The sequence below is a fragment of the Oncorhynchus nerka genome, linkage group LG9b, assembly GCF_034236695.1.
Source record: "Oncorhynchus nerka isolate Pitt River linkage group LG9b, Oner_Uvic_2.0, whole genome shotgun sequence".
Lineage (NCBI taxonomy): Eukaryota > Metazoa > Chordata > Actinopteri > Salmoniformes > Salmonidae > Oncorhynchus > Oncorhynchus nerka.
In genome coordinates this window covers 7,957,820-7,983,858 of record NC_088424.1, presented here as the reverse complement: position 1 = coordinate 7,983,858, position 26,039 = coordinate 7,957,820, and the positions used below count along the sequence as shown (strand labels likewise).

Genomic DNA, 26,039 nt, shown 5'->3' with positions numbered 1-26,039 from the left:
TTTAAAGCCACTGGTCGGCCATACATTACATGTATTTAAGTATTTTTTGTTGTTGTAGTGGGGACAGTAGGAGGTTAAAAAGGTTTGGCATGGGCCCTGAAATCCTCAAAAAGTTATACAGCTGTACCATTGAGAGCATCTTGACTGGCTGCATCACTGCTTGGTATGGCAGTAGAACCGCCCTCAATCATATGGCGCTACAGAGGCTGGTGCGGACAGCCCAGTTCATCACTGGGGCCGAGCTCCCTGCTATCCAGGACCTCTATATCAGGCGGTGTGAAAGGAAGGCCCGGAAAATCGTTAAAAACTCCAGCTACCCAAGCCATAGACTGTTCTCTCTACTTCCACACGACAAGCGGAACTGGTGCATCAAGTCTGACACCAACATTCTCCTGAACAGCTTCTATCCACAAGCCATAAGATTGCTAAATAGCTAACAAAATGGCTACACAAACTATCAGAGTTGACCTTTGTATTTAATTTTTGCACTGTCACAAGGGGCCTACACACTCACACACACACAGACACACCAACACACACATAAACACTCACTTCATAATTTGCTGATAACGCACATAATATGCACATACATTTATATACTGACTTTACACACATCCACATACATACCTACTTCTATCCCTCCAGTATCCCTGCACATTGTAAATGTGCTACTGGAACTGACTGACCCTGTATATAGTATGCTTATTTACTTTCTCGTGTTTTTGTTCTACCTTACATTTGTTTTTGTATTCAATTATTGATTACTGCATTGTTGGGTTTAGAGCTAGCAAGAAAGGCTGTAAAGAAAAATGAATTTCACACTACACACTACTGCACTGGCCTGGATAAGCATTCATCATAGTTGCTGGAACCGTGCTGGGTTCAAATACTGTCTTAAATCCTTTCAAAGACTTTTGCTACTCTGATGTAGCTTATCTGTTACAATGGAACCATTAGAAAAGTCCAAGAAGTGCAAACACCGCCCAAACACTTTCAAACATTTCAAATAGTATTTGTACCCAGGTCTGGACATCTCCTGTGTCAGTTTTCCAAACTGGCATCCAAACTTCAACCCTTTTGGAGTTGAGAAATAAAACTGTCCTTGGACCAGAGCTTAGGGGCAATTTCGAACCACTCTGTATAAAGTGTATAAAGTATAAAGCCTACCCTTATGACAGGCTAACCTGGTCAAGGTAACCTGTGCCTGTAGGAAATGCACTCATTAATATGAAGCCCAGGGCTCTGTTAAAAAGTACTGCACTATATAGGGAATATCGTGCCATTTGGAAAGTAATATGGTGCCATTTGGTTGGCGCACCCCCTTGGGTTGTGCCGTGGCGGAGATCTTTGTGGGCTATACTCGGCCTTCTCAGGATGGTAAGTTGGTGGTTGAAGATATCCCTCTAGTGGTGTGGGGGCTGTGCTTTGACAAAGTGGGTGGGGTTATATCCTTCCTGTTTGGCCCTGTCCGGGGGTGTCATTGGATGGGGCCACAGTGTCTTGGCCATGTTCTGTTATAATCTCCACCCGGCACAGCCAGAAGAGGACTGGCCACCCCACATATCCTGGTTCCTCTCTAGGTTTCTTCCTAGGTTTTGGCCTTTCTAGGGAGTTTTTCCTAGCCACCGTGCTTCTACACCTGCATTGCTTGCTGTTTGGGGTTTTAGGCTGGGTTTCTGTACAGCACTTTGAGATATCAGCTGATGTACGAAGGGCTATATAAATACATTTGATTTGATTTCATCTTAACAGTGCCTCAGGCGAAGCTTTGTGGGTGTTTAATATACAGCTAGCTTGCATCAACAAGGGGGACAATGGCACCTTATTCCTTATATAACTACTTTGGACCAGAATCCAATGGGCTCTGGTCAAAAGTAGTGCACCATAAAGAGAATAGGGTGCCATTTAGGACACAGTAAATGTAGAAGACTGAGAACCATAACACTAGCAGATGTGTGCATTCTAAATGCGGGGTGAAGACAGTGGTCATGAAACGTATGCTTACTTTTAGCATAGCATTGCTGGATTGTTTGGTGCTTATTCAATACCAGAGTAGTGGGAATTTGAGTCAATGCTTTGGCAAGGTCAGTCTTTACATCAGCTACTTCACATCCAATGGATTAACCCTGTACATTCTTCCCCTTATGGGATTTTTTGCTCTCACTTTGCAGTATTTGCACAAAAAGCCACCTACACTTACTAATCAGAAAATTCTATTTTAATGCATATGCCATTTAACAGACACATTTATACAAAGCAACCTAACAGTAGCAGGTGGCAAGCCCCATGCTCTACCAACTGAGCTACACAGGACCATAGTGTACACTGTTACAAGTTTAAACAATGGTATTTATTAATTACCCTGGCATAATGCAGTGGTGGGCCATCAGGGCCAGCAAGGCCTTCTCTGCTGGCCTAAACATCATCAGAATATATATATGTATTAAATTATTCCCCAGAGTAAGAGTTATACTCTTCATTTCATAGCTTTCCTCTTGGTTGCACTGCTTCCAGCCCCAGGTTGAGATTTGGAGGGCTGGTCTTTATGTTAGATCTTTTATCCAATCATATTCAGCCATCATGTGTTGCCAGGGGTCTAAAATCTGCTCTCAGGCCTTCAGAATCAAGTGCGGGAGCTTGTAGCTTAAAGTGAATGGAAATGAAAACTTAGTGTCAACCAATCAGCTTTAGAGTTGGCTATTGTACGCCTGCTGGCTGGCTCCAGTGTTACACGGGAGCCAGCTAGCAGGCGTAGTGCGTGCACGTCTTTTGATTGGATTACCAATATTGAGAGGCAGGTCCTATACGGGCAGGTCTATGCAAACCTCAGAACTAGGAAACTGAATTTGATAAACTAATTAATTTGCGTACTACTAAGCTGTTTTTTTTTAACCCACAATGGTGGAAGGAGGAGAAGATATCGATTTGGTCGAGGATATAATTATAACGCCATTCTCAAGACAAACTTTTCAAGAAAAGTTAGACATTGTCAGGAGAGGTCGCCCGACGCCGACGCAACAAAGCCTGTCACAGGCGGGAAAGGGGTTCGTTCGCCACTTTCAAAGTTCCAACTACGAGCGCTATCAATGGCTCACAGGCTCCGAGAAGCACTACAAACTGTACTGCTGGGAATGCCTATTATTTGCAAGTGATAGATTTGGTGTTTGGAGCCACACTGGCTTTTCAAACTTGAGTTGTCTAACCAAGGCAGCAATGAGACACGGCTGGGCACTTACAAGCAATGGTGCTTTTGAAAACTTTTGGGGACACCCGAGTGGATCTACAGCTCAACGAACAAGCGCGCAGGGCAACGGGAGCTGCACAATGAAAAGATATTGTACTCTTCCCCTGCAATTCTCTGAATAAAAATGTCAATTTCAAGGTGACGCAACGCCTGGTTTTATACTGCGTTTCTGTCTAAATGTATAGTGTCTAGAGCCATGGCATCATAATGATGGTAATAAGAGGTGGATTAATTCGGGTGGGACTGGCCCCCAGGCCCACGGCACGCCACTGGCATAATGTCACCTTTAAAGGGTAACATCTGGCATTAAAACAAAGGAAGATCATCTAAATAAATGGGAGTGATTACCTGGTCTTCTCTTCAGGTGTGTTGCTGCTTTGAGAAACTTTGGGAGGATGAGGGGTTGCCATTTTGATTTCACCCTGAGCCTACGAAAAGATGTATTTCCATCAGAACATATCATAGATGCAGAAATCGTGGTTGACTTCTGAAAATAAGGGCAGAGTTCCCCAAAAACATTAAGACCCTCTTCAGCGTTAAGGTCATTGTTCGTTCATTGCTTACCAATGGACTTGAAATTATTTTAGTGCTAAAGATGATCTTTGGGATACTCACCTCTTATTTGCAGAAGATCCTTTGCTAATTCCATTGATACTGGTGAAAGACTACATTGTGATCTGTCCTCTAGCTTTGTATAGTGCAAGTTAACTGTATGGGGATTTATAGAAAGGGAGAGATGCTCAACAACAACACCTGCCCTCTTTATTTAGATGTAATTTAATCGAGATCCTAACCTCAACAATGCAGAACAAGTTGTTTTTACTGAAAAAGGTCAGTGCTTTTCAAAGACCTTAAGTCTATTTACAATGCATGTTCTCTTAAGATGATATATGAACTTATATTAGTCTCTATCTGGCCTCCCGAGTGGCACAGAGGTCTAAGGCACTGCATCGCAGTGCATGATGCGTCACTACAGACCCTGGATCAATCCCAGGCTGTGTCGTAGCAGGCCGCAAACGGGAGACCCATGAGGCAGCGCACAATTGGCCCAGCGTTGTCCGAGCTGGGATGTCCTTGTCCCATCGTGCTCTAGCGACTCCTTGCGGCGGGCCGGGCGCTTGCACGCCGACTACTGTCGCCAGCTGTACGGTGTTTCCTCCGACACATTGGTGCGGCTGGCTTCAGGGTTCAGCAAGCAGTGTGTCCAAAGAGTGGGTCGTGTTTCGGAGGAAGCATGGCATTTGACCTTCGTCACTCCCGAGTCCGTCCGGGAGTTGCTGTGATGGGACAAGACTAACTACCAATTGGATATCACGAAATTGGGGAGACAAAAACTTTTAAAAAACACAAGATCAATCATAGAATCATTAGCTAAAGGCTGATTTACCCAACTCTGTCGAGATCAAAAGTATCTCTAGAGTTAACTGAGATTGTGTCTGATTGCTAGTATCTCTGTAGGTTACCAGAGAAGTGAGGTACGCTGGTAGTTTACACAAGAGGGCTTTGGACAAAAAGAATGCAATGCATCGATCTGCGAGACTTGTGATGTGTGCTGAACCCATCACCCGTAATGAAGCATAATGCATTATGATATACAGCATCCAGTGGCTTCAATACAATGGCAGCTGCATTCATAAATTATATCACCACAGTCTACAATCAGAATAAATGGCGACAGTGATTTGTGTCGGGATTTCTTATAAGCTTCCGGATTAGTGTCTACTCCTTGAAAGCGGCAGTTCTAGCCTTTAGCTCAGCGCAGATGTTGCCTGTAATTACATGGCTTCTGGTTGGAATATGTACAGCACCAGTTTGTTCAACAAATCAAAATATACTATAGATTTGAGATTCTTCAAATTAGCCACCCTTTGCCTTGACAGCTTTGCACACTCTTGGCATTTCAATTAACAGGTGTGCCTTGTTAAATGTTAATTTGTAGAATGTATTTCCTTCATAATGCATTTGAGCCAATCAGTTGTGTTGTGACAAGGTAGGTCTTGAGCAGAACCTTCCTTAATATTATAGATTGTGCATCATCTGTTGTTAAGAAAGACACACACTACCCTTCTGTCATGCCGATGCAAAGAAACACCAGCTAGATGTACAGTGCATTCGGAAAGTATTCAGACCCTTTGACCTTTTCCACATTTTGTTACGTTACAGCCTTATTCTAAAATGGATTAAAACGTTTTTCACCTCATCAATCTACACACAATACCCAATAGTTACAAAGCAAAAACAGTTGTTTTTTTGCAAAAAAATCAAAAATCAACTGAAATCACATTTATATAAGTATTTAGACACTTTACTCAGTACCTACTTGAAGCACCTTTGGCAGCGATTACAGCCTCAAGTTTTCTTGGGTATGATGCTACAAGCTTCGCACACCTGTATTTGGGGAGTTTTTCCCAATTCTTCTCTGCAGATCCTCTCAAGGTCTGTCAGGTTGGACGGGGAGCGTTGCTGCGCAGATATTTCGAGGTCTCTCCAGAGATGTTCGATCGGGCTCAAGTCCGAGCTCTGGTTGGGCCACTCAAGGACATTCAGAGACTTGTCCCGAAGCCACTCCTGTGTTGCCTTGGATGTGTGCTTAGGGTCATTGTCCTGTTGGAACGTGAACCTTCACCCCAGTCTGAGGTCCTGAGTGATCTGGAGCAGTTTTTCATCAAGGATCTCTCAGTACTTTGCTCGGTTCATCTTTCAAACCTGACGAGTCTCCAAGTCCCTGCCGCTGAAAAACATCCCTAAAGTATGATGCTGCCACCACCATACTTCACCGTAGGGATGGTGCCAGGTTTCATCCAGACGTGACGCTTACCATTCAGGCTAAAGAGTTCAATCTTGGTTTTATCAGACAAGAGAATCTTGTTTCTCATGGTCTGATAGTCCTTTAGGTGCGGCTGTCATGTGCATTTTACTGGGGAGTGGCTTCCGTCTCTACACTCTACCTTAAAGGCCTGGTAGGTGGAGTTCTGCAGAGATGGTTGTCCTTTATGAAGGTTCTCCCATCTCCACAGAGGAGCTATGGAGCTCTGTCAGAGTGCCCATCGGGTTCTTGGTCACCTCCCTGACCAAGGCCCTTCTCCTCGAATTGCTCAACTAGTAAGAGTCTTGTTGGTTCCAAACTTATTCCTTTTAAGAATGATGGAGGCCACAGTGTTCCTGGGGACCTTCAATGCTGCAGACATTTTTTGGTACCCTTCCCCAGATCTGTGCTTCGACAAAATCCTGTCTCGTAGTTGTACGGACAATTCCTTCGACCTCATAGCTTGATTTTTGCTCTGACATGCACTGTCAACTGTGGGACTTTATATAGACAGGTGTGTGCCTTTCCAAATCATGTCCAATCAATTGAATTTACCGCAGTTGGACTCCAATCAAGTTGAAGAAACATCTCAAGGATGATCAGTGGAAACAGGGATGCACCTGAGCTCAATTTCGAGTCACATAGCAAAGGGTCTGAATACTTATGTAAATAAGGTATTTCTGTTTTTTATTTTTAAAACATTTGCAAAAAATCTAAAAACCTGTTTTCACTTTGTCATTATGAGGGGAAAACAATGATGTAATCCATTTTAGAATAAATTTATTTAAATTTTACTAGGCAAGTCAGTTAAGAACAAATTCTTATTTTCAATGACGGTCTAAGAACTGCCTGTCCAGGGGCAGAACGACAGATTTGTACCTTGTCAGCTCGGGGGTTTGAACTTGCAACCTTCCGGTTACTAGTCCAACTCTCTAACCACTAGGCTACCCTGCCGCTGGTGTATGTTTCAAACTAACCACGACACACGAGGGTATTGTATCAATATGCACTCTCATTTAACTCCTGCACATATTCATGCATAAAACATGAATTGAAGTAACTGTATAAGGAATTTAAAAATCTCCATGTGGATGCATTGGGTTCAAATTGAGGTTAATGCCACTTCACATTTGAGGTGTAAGTGATTAAAATGCTGGGTTAATAATACACATGCTGTTTCCAAAGAGATTACTTCATCAGTGTACTGTATCTCTTAAATATATTATAGTATCATGCACACATACGAGGAATACAGAACCTACTTTTGGCATTGTGAGGACCAGAATAAGTTTGACTACATACTTTAGGCATTGTGAGGAGCAGGATAGGTGTGACGACATTTATTTATTTTTTACCCTTATTTTACCAGGTAAATTGACTGAGAACACATTCTCATTTAAAGCAACGACATGGGGAATAGTTACAGGGGAGAGGAGGGGGAAGGAATGAGCCAATTGTAAACTGGGGATGATTAGGTGGCCATGATGGTATCAAGGCCAGATTGGGAATGTAGCCAGGACACCGGGGTTAACACCCCTACTCTTACAATGAGTGTCATGGGATATTTAGTGACCACAGAGTCAGGACACTCGTTTAATGTCCCATCCAAAAGACAGCACCCTACTGTACATACCTTTAGCATTGTGAGGACCAGGATAGGTTTTACTACATACCCTTGGCATTGTGAGGACCAGGATAGGTTTTACTACATACCCTTGGCATTGTGAGGACCAGGATAGGTTTTACTACATACCCTTGGCATTGTGAGGACCAGGATAGGTTTTACTACATACCCTTGGCATTGTGAGGACCAGGATAGGTTTTACTACATACCCTTGGCATTGTGAGGACCAGGATAGGTTTTACTACATACCCTTGGCATTGTGAGGACCAGGATAGGTTTTACTACATACCCTTGGCATTGTGAGGACCAGGATAGGTTTTACTACATACCCTTGGCATTGTGAGGACCAGGATAGGTTTTACTACATACCCTTGGCATTGTGAGGACCAGGATAGGTTTTACTACATACCCGTGGCATTGTGAGGACCAGGATAGGTTTTACTACATACCCGTGGCATTGTGAGGACCAGGATAGGTTTTACTACATACAGTACCTTTGGCATTGTGAGGACCAAGTGGCCGGTGATTTGGGACCTCTTCGCTGTCGAGCTGTCAGGCATCACTTCTGCGGGCAGCACCAGCTGAAAAATCTGTGGTGTAAATTATTCACAAGTTTAATTACTAAGATTAATGCCCTGTTCCAACACCGACAAAGTTACAGTATGTCAAATGACTTTAATCATTAGTGGGGCTTTTTATAGACAGAGTTACGGGAAGAGTTGGAAAAGTTTGCTGAATATCTCACTGTGCAACACTTGAATTCAATCACTCCTAATTCCACCAAAACTAGACCACATAGAAAAAAACGTCTAACTTAAAACTAGAGTCCCTGTAACAGACGGAGAGTAACAGGTCGTCGAAATGTAAAGTGGACTTATATACACACCCCGAATGACTCTTCAGATACATTTCCTCCGATCCTTAAATTAGTTAATTTTAATAACAGATTTTGAAGGCCTCCGTCATTCCGTGATGTGATGTGTCATCGGATAAATCCCCTGGGGTCCAATCAGACCAACAATACTCGGCATAAAACATTGATCCATAAATAGGCTAACAGCTTGAAGTGCACCTGAGCTGGAAAGCAAGAACCCCAAACTCAGGAAAACTGCCAACATTTCATCACCCTCATTTGTATCCTCCAAGATTTAAAAAAAAATCTAACAAAAACAAAATTACAGTCCTGGAATTTATTGATCACCAAACAGCTGTTTAATCAGGCTTAAAGTTCACTCTGGCCTGGTTGCGTGAGATTGTCTGACTGCACCTCTCTGAATGTGCTGAAAGCAATTATGACCATGACCGGACACAAAGATAAACATTCACTCCCTGTGATGGCACACTAGATGTCAGTCCGATGTATGGCAAAAATGGCAGTTCGCTAACTAACGTTGGATGGATGATGTTTCTAAAAACTTAAAAGTTCATAGGCAGAAAATTACCTCACGCTGAGGTGCCATAACTTACTTTCCTCTTAAAGGTGCACTACTTAATCTCTATTTCCGCCCACAGTGAGGCACGTAAAATGTAAAAAGGAGGGTAGTTTGTGGCAAATGTAACGGCCGCTGAGTTACACTGTGAATGTTTTAGTGGCGGTTCCCACAATATTCAAATAACTCAGTGGCATTTACATTTGCCAAAGCCGACCCATTTGTTTACAATCAGACTCTTTAGGACCTCACTGCACCTTTAAAAGTTTGCAGTGCTCTAACAGAGACTATCAGATACTGGATCATACAAAATGAGTGCCTTTTGCATCCTTTTAATATTTTAAGTAGAAATTGTACACCAATATTGAATATTAAAAGCCTGTTATATTAAATCAAGTGCCCTGTAATATAGGGACTTCATGGACAATTCAATAAATCTGATGTTTTATATGAATAATGGCTCGATAAAGTGCCAAAATGTAGCATTTTGACATGTCCGTCCATGCACCCTCTATGACTTCTAGGAAGATTTTAACCCACTTAATCCCAACATTTCTCCAAGTTTCAACATGTGCTCTCTGATAGAATGTTAATGATTATGAACTTAAAGATGTGCTCTTTCTGATAGAATGTTAATTAGATGAAATCAAAGATTTTTGGGTGGAACGACCCTACTGACCATGGTTGAACAAATGTTTGGAGATCCAATATCTTCCGAACGCATTGATTTGCGGTTCCTTTCATCATTTTAGTGGCATGTTTAACATTTTGATGAATTAACTAATCACGCATTTGTGATTTAGTGTGATTGCGTCGTACAAGCATGAGGTAACGAGAGACCAGAATGACACTGGAGGGACTTCACACGTGTTTTTACACTTCTAGAATTAAGAGAGTGAGGGGAAAAAAGCCTGTTGCATCTCACAAATGTACCGACTGCGAAAAATACTGCCAGGCTGCCATAACTCAGAGTGTAATCGCAGCACTGGAACGGCTGCCTGCAGTTTGCCTGGCGACTTTCCCACTGTTACCCAATGCAGCGTGTAGGAGGACTAGCTGTTGGAATCGTAGGCGCCCATCAACACTCTTTGTAAAAAGTGCGAATTCTACCCTGCATATTTCCGTGTGCTTCCACTAAGAGAGCATGCGTTGTTATGCCACATATGTAAACATGAAGATGCGCTAAGCAACACAGTCTGGGGAACGGCAAATTAAGAACAACAGCCTATGTTACAGCAGCAAAGAAAATAAAAGGGGAATAGCCTTGACATACACAGATTGGTGAGGAAGAACGGAGCAGTTTAGAAAGTATTTAGGTCAATTGAACTACGATACTAAATCCTTATCTGTGACATACATTTGTCATTTGAAAAGTGTATCAATAGTCATGTTAGATGGGCCACAGGTCGATCCCCCAGTTCACCTCTTCACCATTCATCCCTCTCAACAGTCTCCCCATCTCAAATCCTGTCAATAGGCCCTTTCACTTGATTTATGCAAGCCACAGTGCTTGCTGGGTTCGCTCTCACTCCGTTGAAAGACAATGGCTTGCCCTGCAACAAAGTCATTCTTGCACGAGTCGTGTGAATGTGCCTTACGCCTGTACAACAATGAAATAGGAAAGGACAGCAGAATTCCATTCTCCTAAAAACACATCTTCATGATAAACAGAAGTTAGCTAGCTGATTACAACTCAGACTTTGCAACATACAATATGTGAGGGAGTACCTTTCCTTTGACAGTCACTCGGGCGTACGTTGGTTGAACATCAACATCCATCAGGGAAGTGTCCATATGCCTGCATACAAAACCGTGGGAAAAGGAATTCCATTTTGACACGGGGATACTGTATATAAGGTAAGTCTATTTGGACATGAAAATTGTTCATGTTTTGTGTCAAACAATTATACCAACCTGTAGACTTCCAGATCCAAGACAATGGTGTTATTGTCCCCATCTTCTGTGAGATTGAAATCCAGCCTACGGATCATATTATTATTAGATAGACCATTGATGTATTACTTACCAAAGTGACTCGTGTGGGCCAAGTCACAAACATCTCTTTGAAACAAATGCCACTACACCATGTTATCTGATCTGCATTGGTCTCAATGCTTAGACTAAATGTTACTGTACACGCTACAGACCCATCAGAGTGGAACTCATATCACTCATCATGAAGACTCAGGTAAACTCAAGTACATATACAAACTCCAGAGCACTCTGATCCAGTAAGGAGACAATTACAAATCTTTATTAACTTGGTATATCCTTATCTCAGCAACCCAAAACCAAATCTCGCCTGAGTGCTGGTCTCCGACCAGCTTTCAATTTGGTTTTAGGGGGAGAGGTTGAGATGTTTGGACTAGTGTGAGTGGCGGAACCAAGGCGGATACTCTTTGGCAGCAGACCAAAGTACACAAACCCTCCCGTCTGAATGCCTCCAAGTCTATGGGTCAAATAAACCCTTCCCCTTCCAAAATGTTAAAGATGCCAGGTGTAGGTGCACCCACACAGATTGTGATTAAGTGGTAAGACCAGAGACATACACTTTATTAGGTACACCCATCTAGTACTGAGTTGGACCCCCCTTTGCCTCCGGAACAGCCTGAATTCTCAGGGGCATGGAAACGTTACTCAATTGGTGTTGCCGGAACACTTTCCCCCATACCCTTACACCACCACCACCAGCCTGTACCGTTAACATCTGGTAGGAAGGGGGATTTAGCTGATAGGAGAGGAACCCGGTGTGGTTGTTTGCTGCAATAGCCAATCCGTGACAAGGACCGACGAGTTGTGTGTTCCGAGATGCCGTTCTGCACACCACTGTTGTACTGTGACATTATTTGCCTGTTTGTGGCCCGCCCATTAGCTTGCCATTCTCCTTGGACCTGTCATTAACGAGCTGTTATCGCCCACAGGACTGCCGCTGACTGGATGTATTTTGTTTGACGCACCATTCTCGATAAAGCCCAGGAGGCTGGCCGTTCTGAGATACTGGAACCGGCGAGCCTGGCACCGACGATCATACCACACTCGAAGTCGCTTAGGTAACTCATTTTTCCCATTCTAACGTTCATTTAAACAGTAACTGAATGCCTTGCTGCTTGTCTGCCTGCTTTATTTGGCAAGCCACGGCCACGTGACTCACTGTCTGTAGGCGTAAACCATTTTTGTGAACAGGGTGGTGGACCTAATAAACTGGCCACTGAGTGAATAATATGCATGGATCTGAATAATATACCTGGATCTACCACCCACATCACCATAAACTACACTGCCCATCACACCATAGCTAAATGTATAAAGACAAATTAGAAATAAAATCAGCTATGTTTTAGAACCTTGACCTCTTGCATTCCCCATCCGCCGCCCCCATCCACCTAGATAAACTCAAAGCTAATGGAAGCCACCAGCGCGTTCTGTGAAAGACAGACGGCCCAAATGATCAACAACGACGGCCGAGCTAATGTACCAATCACCGCCAACCAGCAGTTTTCGACTGGTTAATGACCAAGCAGTTCCTCGTCGGAGGTAGTCAAGAGTTACACAAAGCAATCGAGGTACTCAAATAAAAACACAAGGCATTTGAAGAGATATAAGGTATGGTGTAAGGAAACTGAGGAGGGTAGACCCCGTGACTCTTTTTTTGAACATGATGGATCATGTTTGAATTTTTTGGGGTGGCGCTGCTCTCATGTGGCAGAGTCAATTACATTATATTACAGAGCACGCTCAGCTACAGCTGGACAGAATGCTCCTTTGTCCTTAATGCCTATTATGGTCACAAACACCATTGCAGTGTCCCCTTGGGGTGACAGAGGTTGAGACTCGGGTCCAATGTGTGAGGTGGAATACAGAGCGGACGATAACCTGCCTTCATCGATGGCCTTGGTCTGTACAATAGTGGTAGGCTGTAGTTAGTCCTGCTTAGGCAACTCTACAAGCAACACTAAACTCTATTATTATTATAGTGGGAGGATTTTAATATGGTTTTACACACCTCTATGGACCGTAAAGGAAATCACACTACAAACTATCACCCTCGGGCACTTAAGGAAATAATGAATTTCATGGAATATTGGAATTCGTGGATATATGCAGGCTTAAATTCCCTTACCTAGTGAGATATACATGGCGGAGGCTTAATCAAGTTAGTCGTCTTGATTACTTTCTTATGTAAATCTCTCTGGCACCAAAAGTTTAAAAAGTGTTGATTGGGGACAGAATGCCGTCTGATCATCACATACTTCGCATATACTATACATTACTCTTACAGAACTTCCACGTGGGCGAGGATATTGGAAATTGAATCAAAGCCTAGTGGATGATAATTTGTTTTTAACTAGAGCAGAATAATTTATAACATTTTTTTTTAGGACACATTTAAATGTGCCTTTAGAGGCCACACAATTCAGTACTCATCTATAAAACAAAAGCAATTTAGGTCAAAAGAGTTCATATTAACAAAGGAAATAGAGGCACAGAATAAGTTAAAAAAAAAAAAATAAATGGAGGAACTTAATCAAGAAAGATTGCCCCAAATTCTTTAACATAGAAATGCTACCAATTTATTTGATTGAAACTTGTTACAAACTAATGAGCAAAAATGATTCACTCATGATTGACCAGACTATATTTTCAAATGGGAAGTAAAGTCCTTTATGAATATGTTTTCATTTCAGTCTCCTCCATCTCCACTGACCAAAGCTAGTTGTATGGATTGTTTTACTATTAATAATATAAAATGAACATCTGTACAGAAAGACTCATGTGAAGGCCAAATTACAGAGGAGGAACTTCTCGATGCAATTTAAGCCTTTAAGTCTGGGAAAACTCCAGGGCTGAATGGCCAGTGGATGTATACCAACGGTAGATTATAATGGTAGATTATCGGACACGCAACAAGGTCTGATTTCATCATTACTGAAACAGGATCCAAGTGGTAAATATAAAGATCCAGTCCTTTAAAAAAAAATGGAGGCCTCTTACTCTTCAGTGTTGTGATGCAAAAATTATAGCTAAATGCTTGGCGCATAGAATTAGAGACTTGTCCCGAAGCCACTCCTGCGTTGTCTTGGCTGTGTGCTTAGGGACGTTGTCCTGTTGGAAGGTGAACCTTCACCCCAGTCTGAGGTCCTGAGCGCTCATTCACATGACCGTCTGGTCATAAAGGCCTGATTGGTGGAGTGCTGCAGAGACGGTTGTCCTTCTGAAAGGTCGTCCCATCTCCACAGAAGAACTTTGGAGCTCTGTCAGAGTGACCATCGGGTCTTGGTCACGTCCCTGACCAAGGCCCTTCTCACTCGATTGCTCAGTTTGGCCGGGTGGCCAGCTCTAGGAAGAGTCTTGGTAGTTACAAACTTCTTCCATTTAAAAATAATGGAGGCCACTGTGTTCTTGGGGACCTTCAATGCCGCATACATTTTTTGGGACCCTTTCCCAGATCTGTGCTTTGACCCAATTCTGCCTCAGAGATCTATGGACAATTCCTTTGACCTGGCTTGGCTTAATGGCTTATAATTTTACCACATATGCATTTAAACGTGTGAAAGAAAGCAAGAGCAAGCATTTCAACAAGAGAACAAAGTGCTCTCCACTGGCGGGAGTTTGGAGAGTGCACAGTAATAATACATTTTAACAACAAATTCCAAATGCTAACTTCATATACTTTGTAAATGATCAATTGTAAGCAAATTTGACATACCAAAAGACCAGTAGCCTAGTAATTGTTGCTTGATGTCCCATTGCTAATTAGCTTGCAAAGTAAACAGTTAGTATTCTTGATCACTGAACTATTTTTGTTACATATTTATCCATTATGGCAATCCTCTCTCCCTACAATTTGATATTTGTCGTACACAGCAAATCAGCAATCTGTTCGCTAGCTCACCCGACCTGTGTTGTTTGATAGTTAGCTGGCCCAATCAGAGGGCTGAGTGTGTGTGTTTCACTAGCCAATCTGTTGAAATTTGTTTGCAAGGGCGATGTTGCGGCTACTGTCTCTGGCTGCGTGGAGAGGAATCCACGGACTCTGTGCAAAACATGGCCAGATAATTTCAAGTCATCAGTTTCAAAGTCGAGTCCCGAGGCTCAAGTCCGAGTTAAGTCTCAAGTGATTTTATTTTCTATCAAGCCAAGTCTCAAGTCATCAAATTTGTGACTTGAGTCAGACTCAAGTCCAACTCATGTGACTCGAGTCCACAACTCTGCTAACTTGATTATAAAGGCAACAATGTCAACACTGACCTGAACAGGAGAACCATTTATTTATGACTGTCACTTGTCAGTGCATGTTGGCTATGTCTGCTGTGTTTGACTTAAGTTGCAGTAGTAGCAGCTAGAGAGGCTTCCGCTCACTCCACTGGCTCCCAGAGCGAGGCACGATGAAGGTAATTTAAGTGGGTGGGATTTAGTGCAAAGACACACCTTTCCCCAAGGCCAGCCCAGCAGCTATGGCTGAGCCAAACCCCCATGTTTTCGTTCAAACTATATTTTCTCTCTTTTTCAAGCAACTCCGGATCCAGGCATTAACGCCAGCCGAAAATAGAGCCCTTTGTGTGTTAATGCATCTGTGCGTGTGTATGAGAGAAAAAACCACAGTGTGGATGTGTGTGTACTGTATCCCCCTGCCATTCCCCACATACGTACTTGGGTTCATTGACATTCATCACCCGTCCATGGGGTGTGATCAGAGTCCTCGGGGCCTTGGGCGTCTTCACAGCCTTCCTGCAGGGAGAAGCAAAGCATGAACCAGGGTGGGAGGGAGCTCTCTGGGCTGACTGAATACAAATTACACCTTCAGAGTTATGGAGCCGTCGAGATGAAGGTGAGACCCAATATCCGAGAACTAGGAATGGGACATTCATGAAGTGAGTTGTGGAGACAGATGTTTCAAAAAGCATTACTGGCGAACACACTCTATGCAGACACGCACAGTACAGATGGAAGGCAAGCAAAGTCTGCAGTGGGCAGACATTTGGCATGGTTGTAAACTGGCTTTCTGCTGGTAGTGATGTCAAATCACAACCAGGTAAAGACGTCTTATTTTCATGTCCGAGACATCATTGAAACATCTTGCAAATTTGTCATATTTTGCTGTGGTGTGCCTGAGTAAAAAAACAAGAAACATCAACCTTTTACCAGGTCATTTCAGAGGTCATCCAGTTCTGCCCGCTGGACCCAGCTGTAACTGATAATATCACTGATGAAATTACCTGCTACCCTATACTGTGGCAGACCTGTTTGTATAACCAATCATCGAATGAACAGAATATACAGTGTCAAAACCCTAGGTAGAAAAGCAACCCACCTGGCTCTATTAGACAAAAATCAGCGTGCGCACACACACACACACACACACACACACACCCATTAGACTAGCCCAGCAGCGGTTTATTCATGAGAGTTGCTGGTCAAGGAGAGATAGCTCTGGTCCTTTTAGCACCCTGCGGGGAGTTGACCGTTAAAGGGGCATTACTGCAGTATATCACCGTGCAGAAGAACTGCAGCTGACAGCTTCGTCAGCCGGGGACGTCCCCTCAATCCTCTGCCCTCTCGGTTCTCAAACTGACAACTCAGGTCTTCATCAGAACACCGGGTTTGTGGATGACCCAGGGTCACAACTTTTTTTTATTTTTTAGGGAGAAATGTTGGGGCGTGGAGAGAGAGAGACCGAGAGAGAACAGAAAGGGGGAAGAAGGAGTGTACAGTTGGAAAGATTCAAAGACTGAACTATGAAAGACACACAAAGAGCACTTTGTCAAGACAGCAGTGGAGGAGCCCTAACTCAAAATGCCCTTTATCGTTACATTCCACCATCATATTTCTCTTTCTTTCTCCCTTTTCTGTCTTCCTGTTTTTCACAGCATGTTGACTTCTCAAAGTTAAAGGATGAGGTCCTGTTCTCCTCGCTATAAAACTTTGGGCCAGAGAATCAGTCAAACAGCTGAGTCAGCAGCACATCAGTGTTGACAGCTCCACTGGCAGGTTATGTGAGCACAATGTGTTCAGACAGCTACTTAGCAAGCGCCTTTGCATTCAGCCATGCACACACCAAACACTATACTGACTAAGCATGCAATTGTTTCTTCGCTAAGCTGAAAAAAATCTAAATCTACATCATTTATATTTGACTCCTTGTCTGGGGTGTTTCCTGAGCAAATGCAGGAAGAAAGTAGCTGAATTCCAAAGCAGCTACTTCTCCCTAGCCAGTAGCTGCTCCTGTAGATCTGAGTTAAATGTTGGGTCCGGTACTGTTCAGTTTATATGTTATCCCTTGGCAGCATTATCAGAAAGCACAGCATTGATTTTCACTGCTACCCAGATGATACACAACTTTACATTTCTGTGCCACCAGAGGATTTTAGCTCTACGGATAAATTATTACATTGTCTTAGTGATTTCAATAATTGGATGGCTCACAACTTCCTCCAGCTAAATCAAGACAAGACCGAAGAACTTAGTCGGTGCCAAAGCACAGAGAGAGAATCTAGCTGCACATTTTCATTCACGGGCAATAAAGAAAAAAAAACCTTGGTGTCATCTTAGATTCTGAACTAAATTTCAAATCACACATTAGGAATGTGACCAAAATAGCTTTTTTACCAACAGTGGAACATTGCCACGGTGTGGCCATTTCTCCCTCAAGCTGATACAGAGAGACTCATCCATGCTTTTATTATAAGCAGGCTTGACTACTGTAATGCTCTCCTGTCTGGTCTACCAATGAAAGTCATTGGTCAGCTGCAAAACATACAGAATGCTGCAGCGTGGGTACTGACCAAGACCAAACGGAGGGCTCACATTACATCGGTTTTATGTCAGTTTTAGAATACATTTGAAGATTCTTCTATTGGTTTTTAAATCAATCCATGATTGATGTCGGACATGCTTTTAAGTGGTCCACCCAGTAGGTCCCTCAGGTCCTCTGGCCTTTCAACTATCCCAAAGCCTAGAACCAAGAGGCAGCCTTTAGTTATGCCCCCAGCCTTTGGGATAGCCTGCCAGAGAACCCGAGGGAGGCTGAAACTGTAGACATATTTAAAAGATCATAAAACATTTTTTTCTGCTTTACTCTTTCCTTAGGGTGTTTTGAGTTGTTCATTTGTGTCATTTTCTTATGTCTGTTGTGTAGTAAATATTTATGCTTTTATTTTCATAGTTTTTTTATGACTTTTTTCCCCTAAAAATAATAGTGTCGTCATTGTAAATAAGAATTTGTTCTTAACTGACTTGCCTAGTAAAATAAAGGTAAGAAAAAAAAGAAGAAAAAAAAATATCCTGGTCTAAAGTAGTGGACTGGGGTAGGAATGGGGTGCAATTTGGGATGCACACCCATAATCCCCCTAAAGAGGAAGGAAATGAATCTTTCCTGACAATACACTGACAGGATGACTACATGGATCAAGTCAGTGCACCGTGACATATTTGGAAGTTGATCCGTGTGTAGTCATGTTTTCATGGTAAGCGTCAGCATACTATCATGCATTGGAAAATGTACAAAGCCAGGGAACACCAGATAAGAGGTTGGGACAGTAATTGCAGCACAAGGTCTTTACCCCCCCACCACTTGATAGGAACTTCCTCTTTTCAAGGTGCGGTTGTTACCGTTACCTCAGATATCCAAAGCATAATACACAAACACAAAGTATAGGAACTTTCTCTCCCCTTTTCCTGTTCAAGGTAAATCAAGCAACTTGACTCTCTTGCATGAGAGAAATCAATTAACGAACAACATTGAATGAAAAAAACATCCTGCAGTCATTCAATAAACCTGGCACGCTGACGTAGTCCCAGGACTCGAAATAAAAACAAATTAATTGGTAGTAATGTTGATACAAAAAAAGGTAATTGAAATTAAAGTCATTTGTGGTTTCTACAGCGTGTAAAAGTACTACCTATTGATACATTACGTTTAACATTTTACACTGTCTCTTTAAGTTTGAAGTTTCACAGTGATTACATGCTATGATCATTGACCTTCTGAAGAAGCTATCCCTTTTCTTTTTGCGCCCCCAAATGTTTGGATATACTGTAAAGTAACCAAAACTAGCTAACGAGGTAACATGACTGAACAAGGTGCAAACAAAATGTCAGTGATTTTGGAAAGGCCCATGGCACCAATACACAGTATAAAAAATATAAATAAATAATATATATGTGCAGTAAAAAAGTATTTGCCCCCTTTCTGATTTTCTCTATTTTTTTTGAACATATTTTTAATAGTGAATGTTATCAGATCTTGTAAGAACCTCATACCAACGGTCAAGCATGGTGGTGGTAGTGTGATGGTTTGGGAAAGCTTTGCTGCCTCAGGACCTGGATGACTTGCCTTAATTGAAAGAACCATACATTCTGCTCTGCATCAGAGAATTCTACAGGAGAATGCCAGGCCATGTCTGTAAGCTGAAGCACAGCAAGACAAATGATCCAAAACACACAATCAAGTATATATGAAAATAGCCAAAAAGCAACAAATTTGAAGTTTTGGAATGGCCTAGTCAAAGTCCAGACCTAATCCCAATTGAGATGTTGTGGCAAGACTTGAAATGCGCAGTTCATGCTTGAAAACCCACAAATGTCGCTGAGTTACAGCAGTTCTGCATGGAAGACTGGGCCAAATTCCTCCACAGCTACACTGATCAACAACTACAGGAAGTTTTTTGACATTTTATTTAACCAGGTAAGTCAATTAAGAACAAATTCTTATTTACAATGACGCCCTACCGGGAAACAATGGGTTAACTTCCTTGTTCAGATGCAGAACAACATATTTCTTTAGATCTAGTGCTCAATCGTAGCCTTGATTATTAGGAGTATATTTTGTCCTCTTACTCGTGTTGCGTTTGTGGGGTTGCGACTATCTTAGATCACGCTGCGGTCTGTTTTTGTCTGATATGTAAATTCTTAACTCACATGTTTTATACCCCCGGGTCAAAAAGGGGCGTTTCCGTCCTCGTGGTAAGTTCTCTGGGGCGTATCTAGTTACGAGGCAAGTTATCACAATGTACTATGATCTTTAGACAACTAAAATCATAGTTCATTGTTACAAAAACATTATTTTTGATCTGGATATTTTCTACACAACACACAGCAGCATGAAAATGTTTTTTTTATAACATCGTCATTTAACTTTTAATAACATAACAAAAACGACATTCATTTTCATATTCCATATATCATTGTAAGCACCATTTTAGCTGATGAAATATAATGTCCCAAAGTCCATTTATTGCATGTTACCGTTCTGAGGTAGATTCTCCATAGGCCCACCATACATTCCAATCCTCCACACTGAGAGGACAAAGGATCCCCCCAATCAATGCCTCTCCCCCTCTGCGGGAGTGAGAGATGTCTATGTAGGCCTGTGATCCATGGTAAGCTGACCATAGCAGGCCAGTCATGACAGGGGCATTGGGTGTTGCATAACTTTATGAAATAAATTAATTTAGTATGTAATGTTTGTGTTATTTGTTCACTCAAGTTCCCTTTATCTAATATTAGGTACAGGTTGAAGATCTGATAACATTCAGTATAAACATTTTGAAAGGGGCAAATACTTTTTCATGGTATATACTGTAAATATATTATTTTGTGTTATTGTTAATACATTTTTGGGGGCGCACAGCATAATATTTAGGAGCATATGTGACCAAAATGGTCACACTGTAGAGCCCTGCTTAGGCCTATATCTTGATCTTTTAAAATCTACAAATTAACATATGATGCAAAAAAATGGCATGATTACAAACATCATCGAATACCAAGTCTCATCAGCAAAAGCGTATCACACCTGCAACTCAACAAGTCCTGACAAAGTAAACATGTATGCTATCTATGATCTTCCTTGGCCTTTCAGATAGTGATTTTTGAGTGCAATCTTTTAAATACCTTCACTGTAATTAAATGAGTACATGTAAAACTTAAATGAATAGCTTGGGCATTTATTTACTTTAAATCACTGAACACAACGGCTGCTTATTAGAGACAGACTTCTGTTTGAGCCAGGCGTCTATTTCCTTAACGCACACAGCATTTGCTCAATAAAATTTTGAAAAGACTACCACACTGTTTATAATAAAATATTGGAAAAAAAAACTACCAGACTGTTTATACCAGTATAAACATTATAATATCAAATCCATCACAGAGCAGACTAGGCTGCCTATCATACACACTTCTTCAGCACCTTGGAGAGCGGTACAAGTAGCTTGAAGTTGATATTGTGTTTTCCTTTTGGTGAAGCCATGGCTGGCAACGATGACACATTTTTAAAAAATACATTAAAACACGTGTCCATGGTAACCTCGTAAACAATGCATTTACACTCACCATTTATTTGAAACATGCGTTTATTTCCTGAAATGTGTGCCAATGCCCGGCTATCTAAAAAAGGGCTGTCCTGCCCTGACCTTAGTATTCTTTGTTTTCTTTATTGTTTTGGTTAGGTCAGGGTGTGACATGGGTGATGTATGTGTTTTTGTACTGTCTAGGGGTTTTGTAGGTTTATGGGGTTGTTTACTATCTAGGTGTTTATGTATGTCTATGGTTGCCTAGATTGGTTCTCAATTAGAGGCAGCTGTTTATTGTTGTCTCTGATTGGGAACCATATTTAGGCAGTCATCTTCTTTGGGTATTTTGTGGATTATTATCTATGTCTAGTTGCCCGTGTCTGCAGTTTTGTATGATAGCTTCACGGTCGTTTTGTTATTTTGTATAGTTTGTTTAGCGTCTATCTTTATTAAAAGTAATATGTATTCACATCACGCTGCGCCTTGGTCTCCTCCATTCGACGAACGTGACACAGGCGGCTACTTGAGACTGTATAAGTTTTAAGGTAACTCAACAAATTTCTTGACTCTGCCCTATTAAATAAAGCTCTAGGCTGACTGTAGGCCTGACTCTGTTGTGTGTTTTGGGCCTATGATTGTGGCCTCTAACCTGTGGCAAGGTTAGAGCCTGCATCCCAAATGGCACCCGATTCCCTATATGGTGAACTACTTTTGAACAGAGCCCTATAGGCCCTGGTCAAAAGTAGTGCACTATAAAGGAAATAAGGTGCCATTTGGGACACAGTCAAAGCAATTAAAATATGCTGTAATAACATTAGAGAGAGCAGCAGGGAGAAATACAGACTTACAACACACACACCCAATTAAAACCACAGCAAATGGGTCACCTGTAGGGCCACCATTAATTAACAACATGGCGGGCAAATTAATTAAGCTTGATTTAACCCGTACACGAGAAATGGGAAGGGATGAGGGCTTATCATGATGCTACCTCTGTGTGAAGAGTCTGAATAACACACGCAGTAGGTCAGGGTCATCAACTAGATTCAGCCGCAAGCCACTTTTTTTCTTGCGCGACTGGTCAGGGGGAACAAAAACACACACTTCACAACCAAAGTATGTGGACACATGCTCATCGAACATCTCATTCCAAAATCATAGGCATTAATGGAGTTGGTTCCCCCCTTTGCAGCTACAACAGCCTCCACTCTTCTGGGAAGGCTTTCCACTAGATGTTGGAACATTGCTGTGGGGACTTGCTTCCATTCAGCCACAAAAGCAGTGGTGAGGTCGTGCACGGATGTTGGGCGATTAGGCCTTGCTCGCAGTTGGCGTTCCAATTCGTCCCAAAGGGCTCTGTGCAGGCAGATCAAGTTATTCTGTACCGATCTCAACAATCCATTTCTTGATGGACCTCACTTTGTGCATGGGGGCATTGTCAGGGTGAAACAGGAAAGGGCCTAACCCCAAACTGTTGCTACAATGTTGGAAGCACAGAATAGTTTGGAATGACACTGTATGCTACAGCATTAAGATTTTCCTTCACTGGATCTAAGGGGCCTAGCCCAAACCATGAAAAACAGCCCCAGACCATTATTCCTCTCCCACCAAAATGTACAGTTGGCACTATGCATTCACGCAGGTAGTGTTCACCTGGCATCCGCCTAACCCAGATTTGTCCGTTGGACTGCCAGACGGTGAAGCATGATTTGTCACTCCAGAGAACGAGTTTCCATCGTTTCAGAGTCCAATGGCGGTGAGCTTTACACCAATCCAGCCGACGCTCGGCATTGTGCATGGTGATCTTAGGCTTGTGTGAGGCTGTCGGTCATGGAAACTAATTTCATGAAGTTCTCAACGAACAGTTCTTGGACTGACATTGCTTCCCAGAGGCAGTTCGGAACTCGGTAGTGAGTGATGCAACCGAGGACAGACAAAATTTGACTAGCTGAATTGTTGGAAAGGTGGCAGATTGAAAGCTGAGCTCTTCAGTAAGGCCATTCTACTGACAATGTTTGTCTATGGAGATTGCATGGATGTGTGATCGATTTTATACACCTATCAGAAATGGGTGTGGCTGAAATAGCCGAATCCACTAATTTGAAGGGTCCATATACACACACACACACACATATATATATATATATACATACACTGCTCAAAAAAATTAAGGGAACACTTAAACACAATGTAACTCCAAGTCAATCACACTTCTGTGAAATCAAACTGTCCACTTAGGAAGCAACACTGATTGACAATACATTTCACATGCTGTTGTGCAAATGGAATAGACAACAGGTGGAAATTATAGGCAATTAGCAAGACACCCCCAATAAAGGAGTGGTTCTGCAGGTGGGGACCCCAGACCACTTCTCAGTTCCTATGCTTCCTGGTTGATGTTTTGGTCACTTTTGAATGCTGGCGGTGCTTTCACTCTAGTGGTAGCATGAGACGGAGTCTACAACCCACACAAGTGGCTCAGGTAGTGCAGCTCATCCAGGATGGCACATCAATGCGAGCTGTGGCAAGGTTTGCTGTGTCTATCAGCGTAGTGTCCAGAGCATGGAGGCGCTACCAGGAGACAGGCCAGTACATCAGGAGATGTGGAGGAGGCCGTAGGAGGGCAACAACCCAGCAGCAGGACCGCTACCTCCGCCTTTGTGCAAGGAGGAGCAGGAGGAGCACTGCCAGAGCCCTGCAAAATTACTTCCAGCAGGCCACAAATGTGCATGTGTCTGCTCAAATGGTCAGAAACAGACTCCATGAGGGTGGTATGAGGGCCCGACGTCCACAGGTGGGGGTTGTGCTTACAGCCCAACACCGTGCAGGACGTTTTCATTTGCCAGAGAACACCATTGGCAAATTCGTCACTGGCGCCCCGTGCTCTTCACAGATGAAAGCAGGTTCACACTGAGCACATGTGACAGACGTGACAGTCTGGAGACGCAGTGGAGAACGTTCTGCTGCCTGCAACATCCTACAGCATGACCGGTTTGGCGGTGGGTCAGTCATGGTGTGGGGTGGCATTTCTTTGGGGGGCCGCACAGCCCTCCATGTGCTCGCCAGAGGTTGCCTGACTGCCATTAGGTACCGAGATGAGATCCTCAGACCCCTTGTGAGACCATATGCTGGTGCGGTTGGCCCTGGGTTCCTCCTAATGCAAGACAATGTTAGACCTCATGTGGCTGGAGTGTGTCAGCAGTTCCTGCAAGAGGAAGGCATTGATGCTATGGACTGGCCCGCCCGTTCCCCAAACCTGAATCCAATTGAGCACATCTGGGACATCATGTCTCGCTCCATCCACCAACACCACATTGCACCACAGACTGTCCAGGAGTTGGCGGATGCTTTAGTCCAGGTCTGGGAGGAGATCCCTCAGGAGACCATCCGCCACCTCATCAGGATCATGCCCAGGCATTGTAGGGAGGTCATACAGGCACGTGGAAGCCACACACACTACTGAGCCTCATTTTGACTTGTTTTAAGGACATTACATCAAAGTTGGATCAGCCTGTAGTGTGGTTTTCCACTTTCATTTTGAGTGTCACTACAAATCCAGACCTCCATGGGTTGATTGTGTAATTTTGTTGTCAGCACATTCAACTATGTAAAGAAAAGTATTTAATAAGAATATTTCATTCATTCAGATCTAGGATGTGTTATTTGTTCCCTTTATTTTTTTTGAGCAGTGTATATATAAATATACAGTTGAAGTTGGAAGTTTACATACACCTTAGCCAAATACATTTAAACTAATTTTTTTCCACAATTCCTGACATTTAATCCTAGTAAAAATTCCCTGTCTTAGGTCAGTTAGGATCACTGCTTAATCTTAAGAATGTGAAATGTCAGAATAAATTGTAGAGAGAATTATTTCTTTCAGCTTTTATTTCTTTCGTCACATTCTCAGTGGGTCAGAAGTTTACATACACTCAATTAGTATTTTGTAGCATTGCCTTTAAATTGTTTAACTTGGGTCAAACGTTTCGGGTAGCCTTCCACAAGCTTCCCACAATAAGTTGGGTGAATTTTGGCCCATTCCTCCTGACAGAGCTGGTGTAACGGAGTCAGGTTTGTAGGCCTCCTTGCTCGCACACACTTTTTCAGTTCTGCCCACAAATTGTCTATAGGTTTAAGGTCAGGGCTTTGTGATGGCCAGTCCAATACCTTGACTTTGTTGTCCTTAAGCCATTTTGCCACAACTTTGGAAGTATGCTTGGGGTCTTTGTCCATTTGGAAGACCCATTTGTGACCAGGCTTTAACTTCCTGACTGATGTCTTCAGATCTTGCTTCAATATATACACACTTTTCATACCTCATGATGCCATCTGTTTTGTGAAGTGCACTAGTGCACCTCCTGCAGCAAAGCACCCCCACAACATGATGCTGCCACCCCCATGCTTCATGGTTGGGATGAGGTTCTTCGGCTTACAAGCCTCCCCCTTTCCCTCCAAACAGAACGATGGTCATTATGGCCAAACAGTTCTATTTTTGTTTCATCAGACCAGAGGACATTTCTCCAAAACGTACTATTTTTGTCCCCATGTGCAGTTGCAAACCATAGTCTGGCTTTTTTGTGGCGGTTTCCGAGCAGTGGCTTCTTTCTTGCTGAGCAGCCTTTCAGGTTGTCAATATAGGACT

General features: G+C 42.7%; 1 protein-coding gene across 3 annotated transcripts in view; it reads right to left on the bottom strand.

Annotated features, from left to right (window-relative positions):
• Window positions 1-26,039, bottom strand: part of dnaaf11 (dynein axonemal assembly factor 11) — a 62,930-nt gene that overhangs the window by 19,359 nt on the left and 17,532 nt on the right. For 2 of the 3 annotated variants that reach the window (XM_029641970.2, XM_029641971.2), the window contains exons 7-11: window positions 15,756-15,833; window positions 11,019-11,084; window positions 10,833-10,902; window positions 8,169-8,264; window positions 3,593-3,672 (exon numbers count right to left, since the gene is read on the bottom strand). In XM_029641970.2, the coding sequence (XP_029497830.2) occupies window positions 3,593-3,672; window positions 8,169-8,264; window positions 10,833-10,902; window positions 11,019-11,084; window positions 15,756-15,833 (390 nt within the window). The remainder of the gene's footprint in view (window positions 1-3,592; window positions 3,673-8,168; window positions 8,265-10,832; window positions 10,903-11,018; window positions 11,085-15,755; window positions 15,834-26,039) is intronic. The other variant, XM_065013321.1, reaches the window with a different exon arrangement.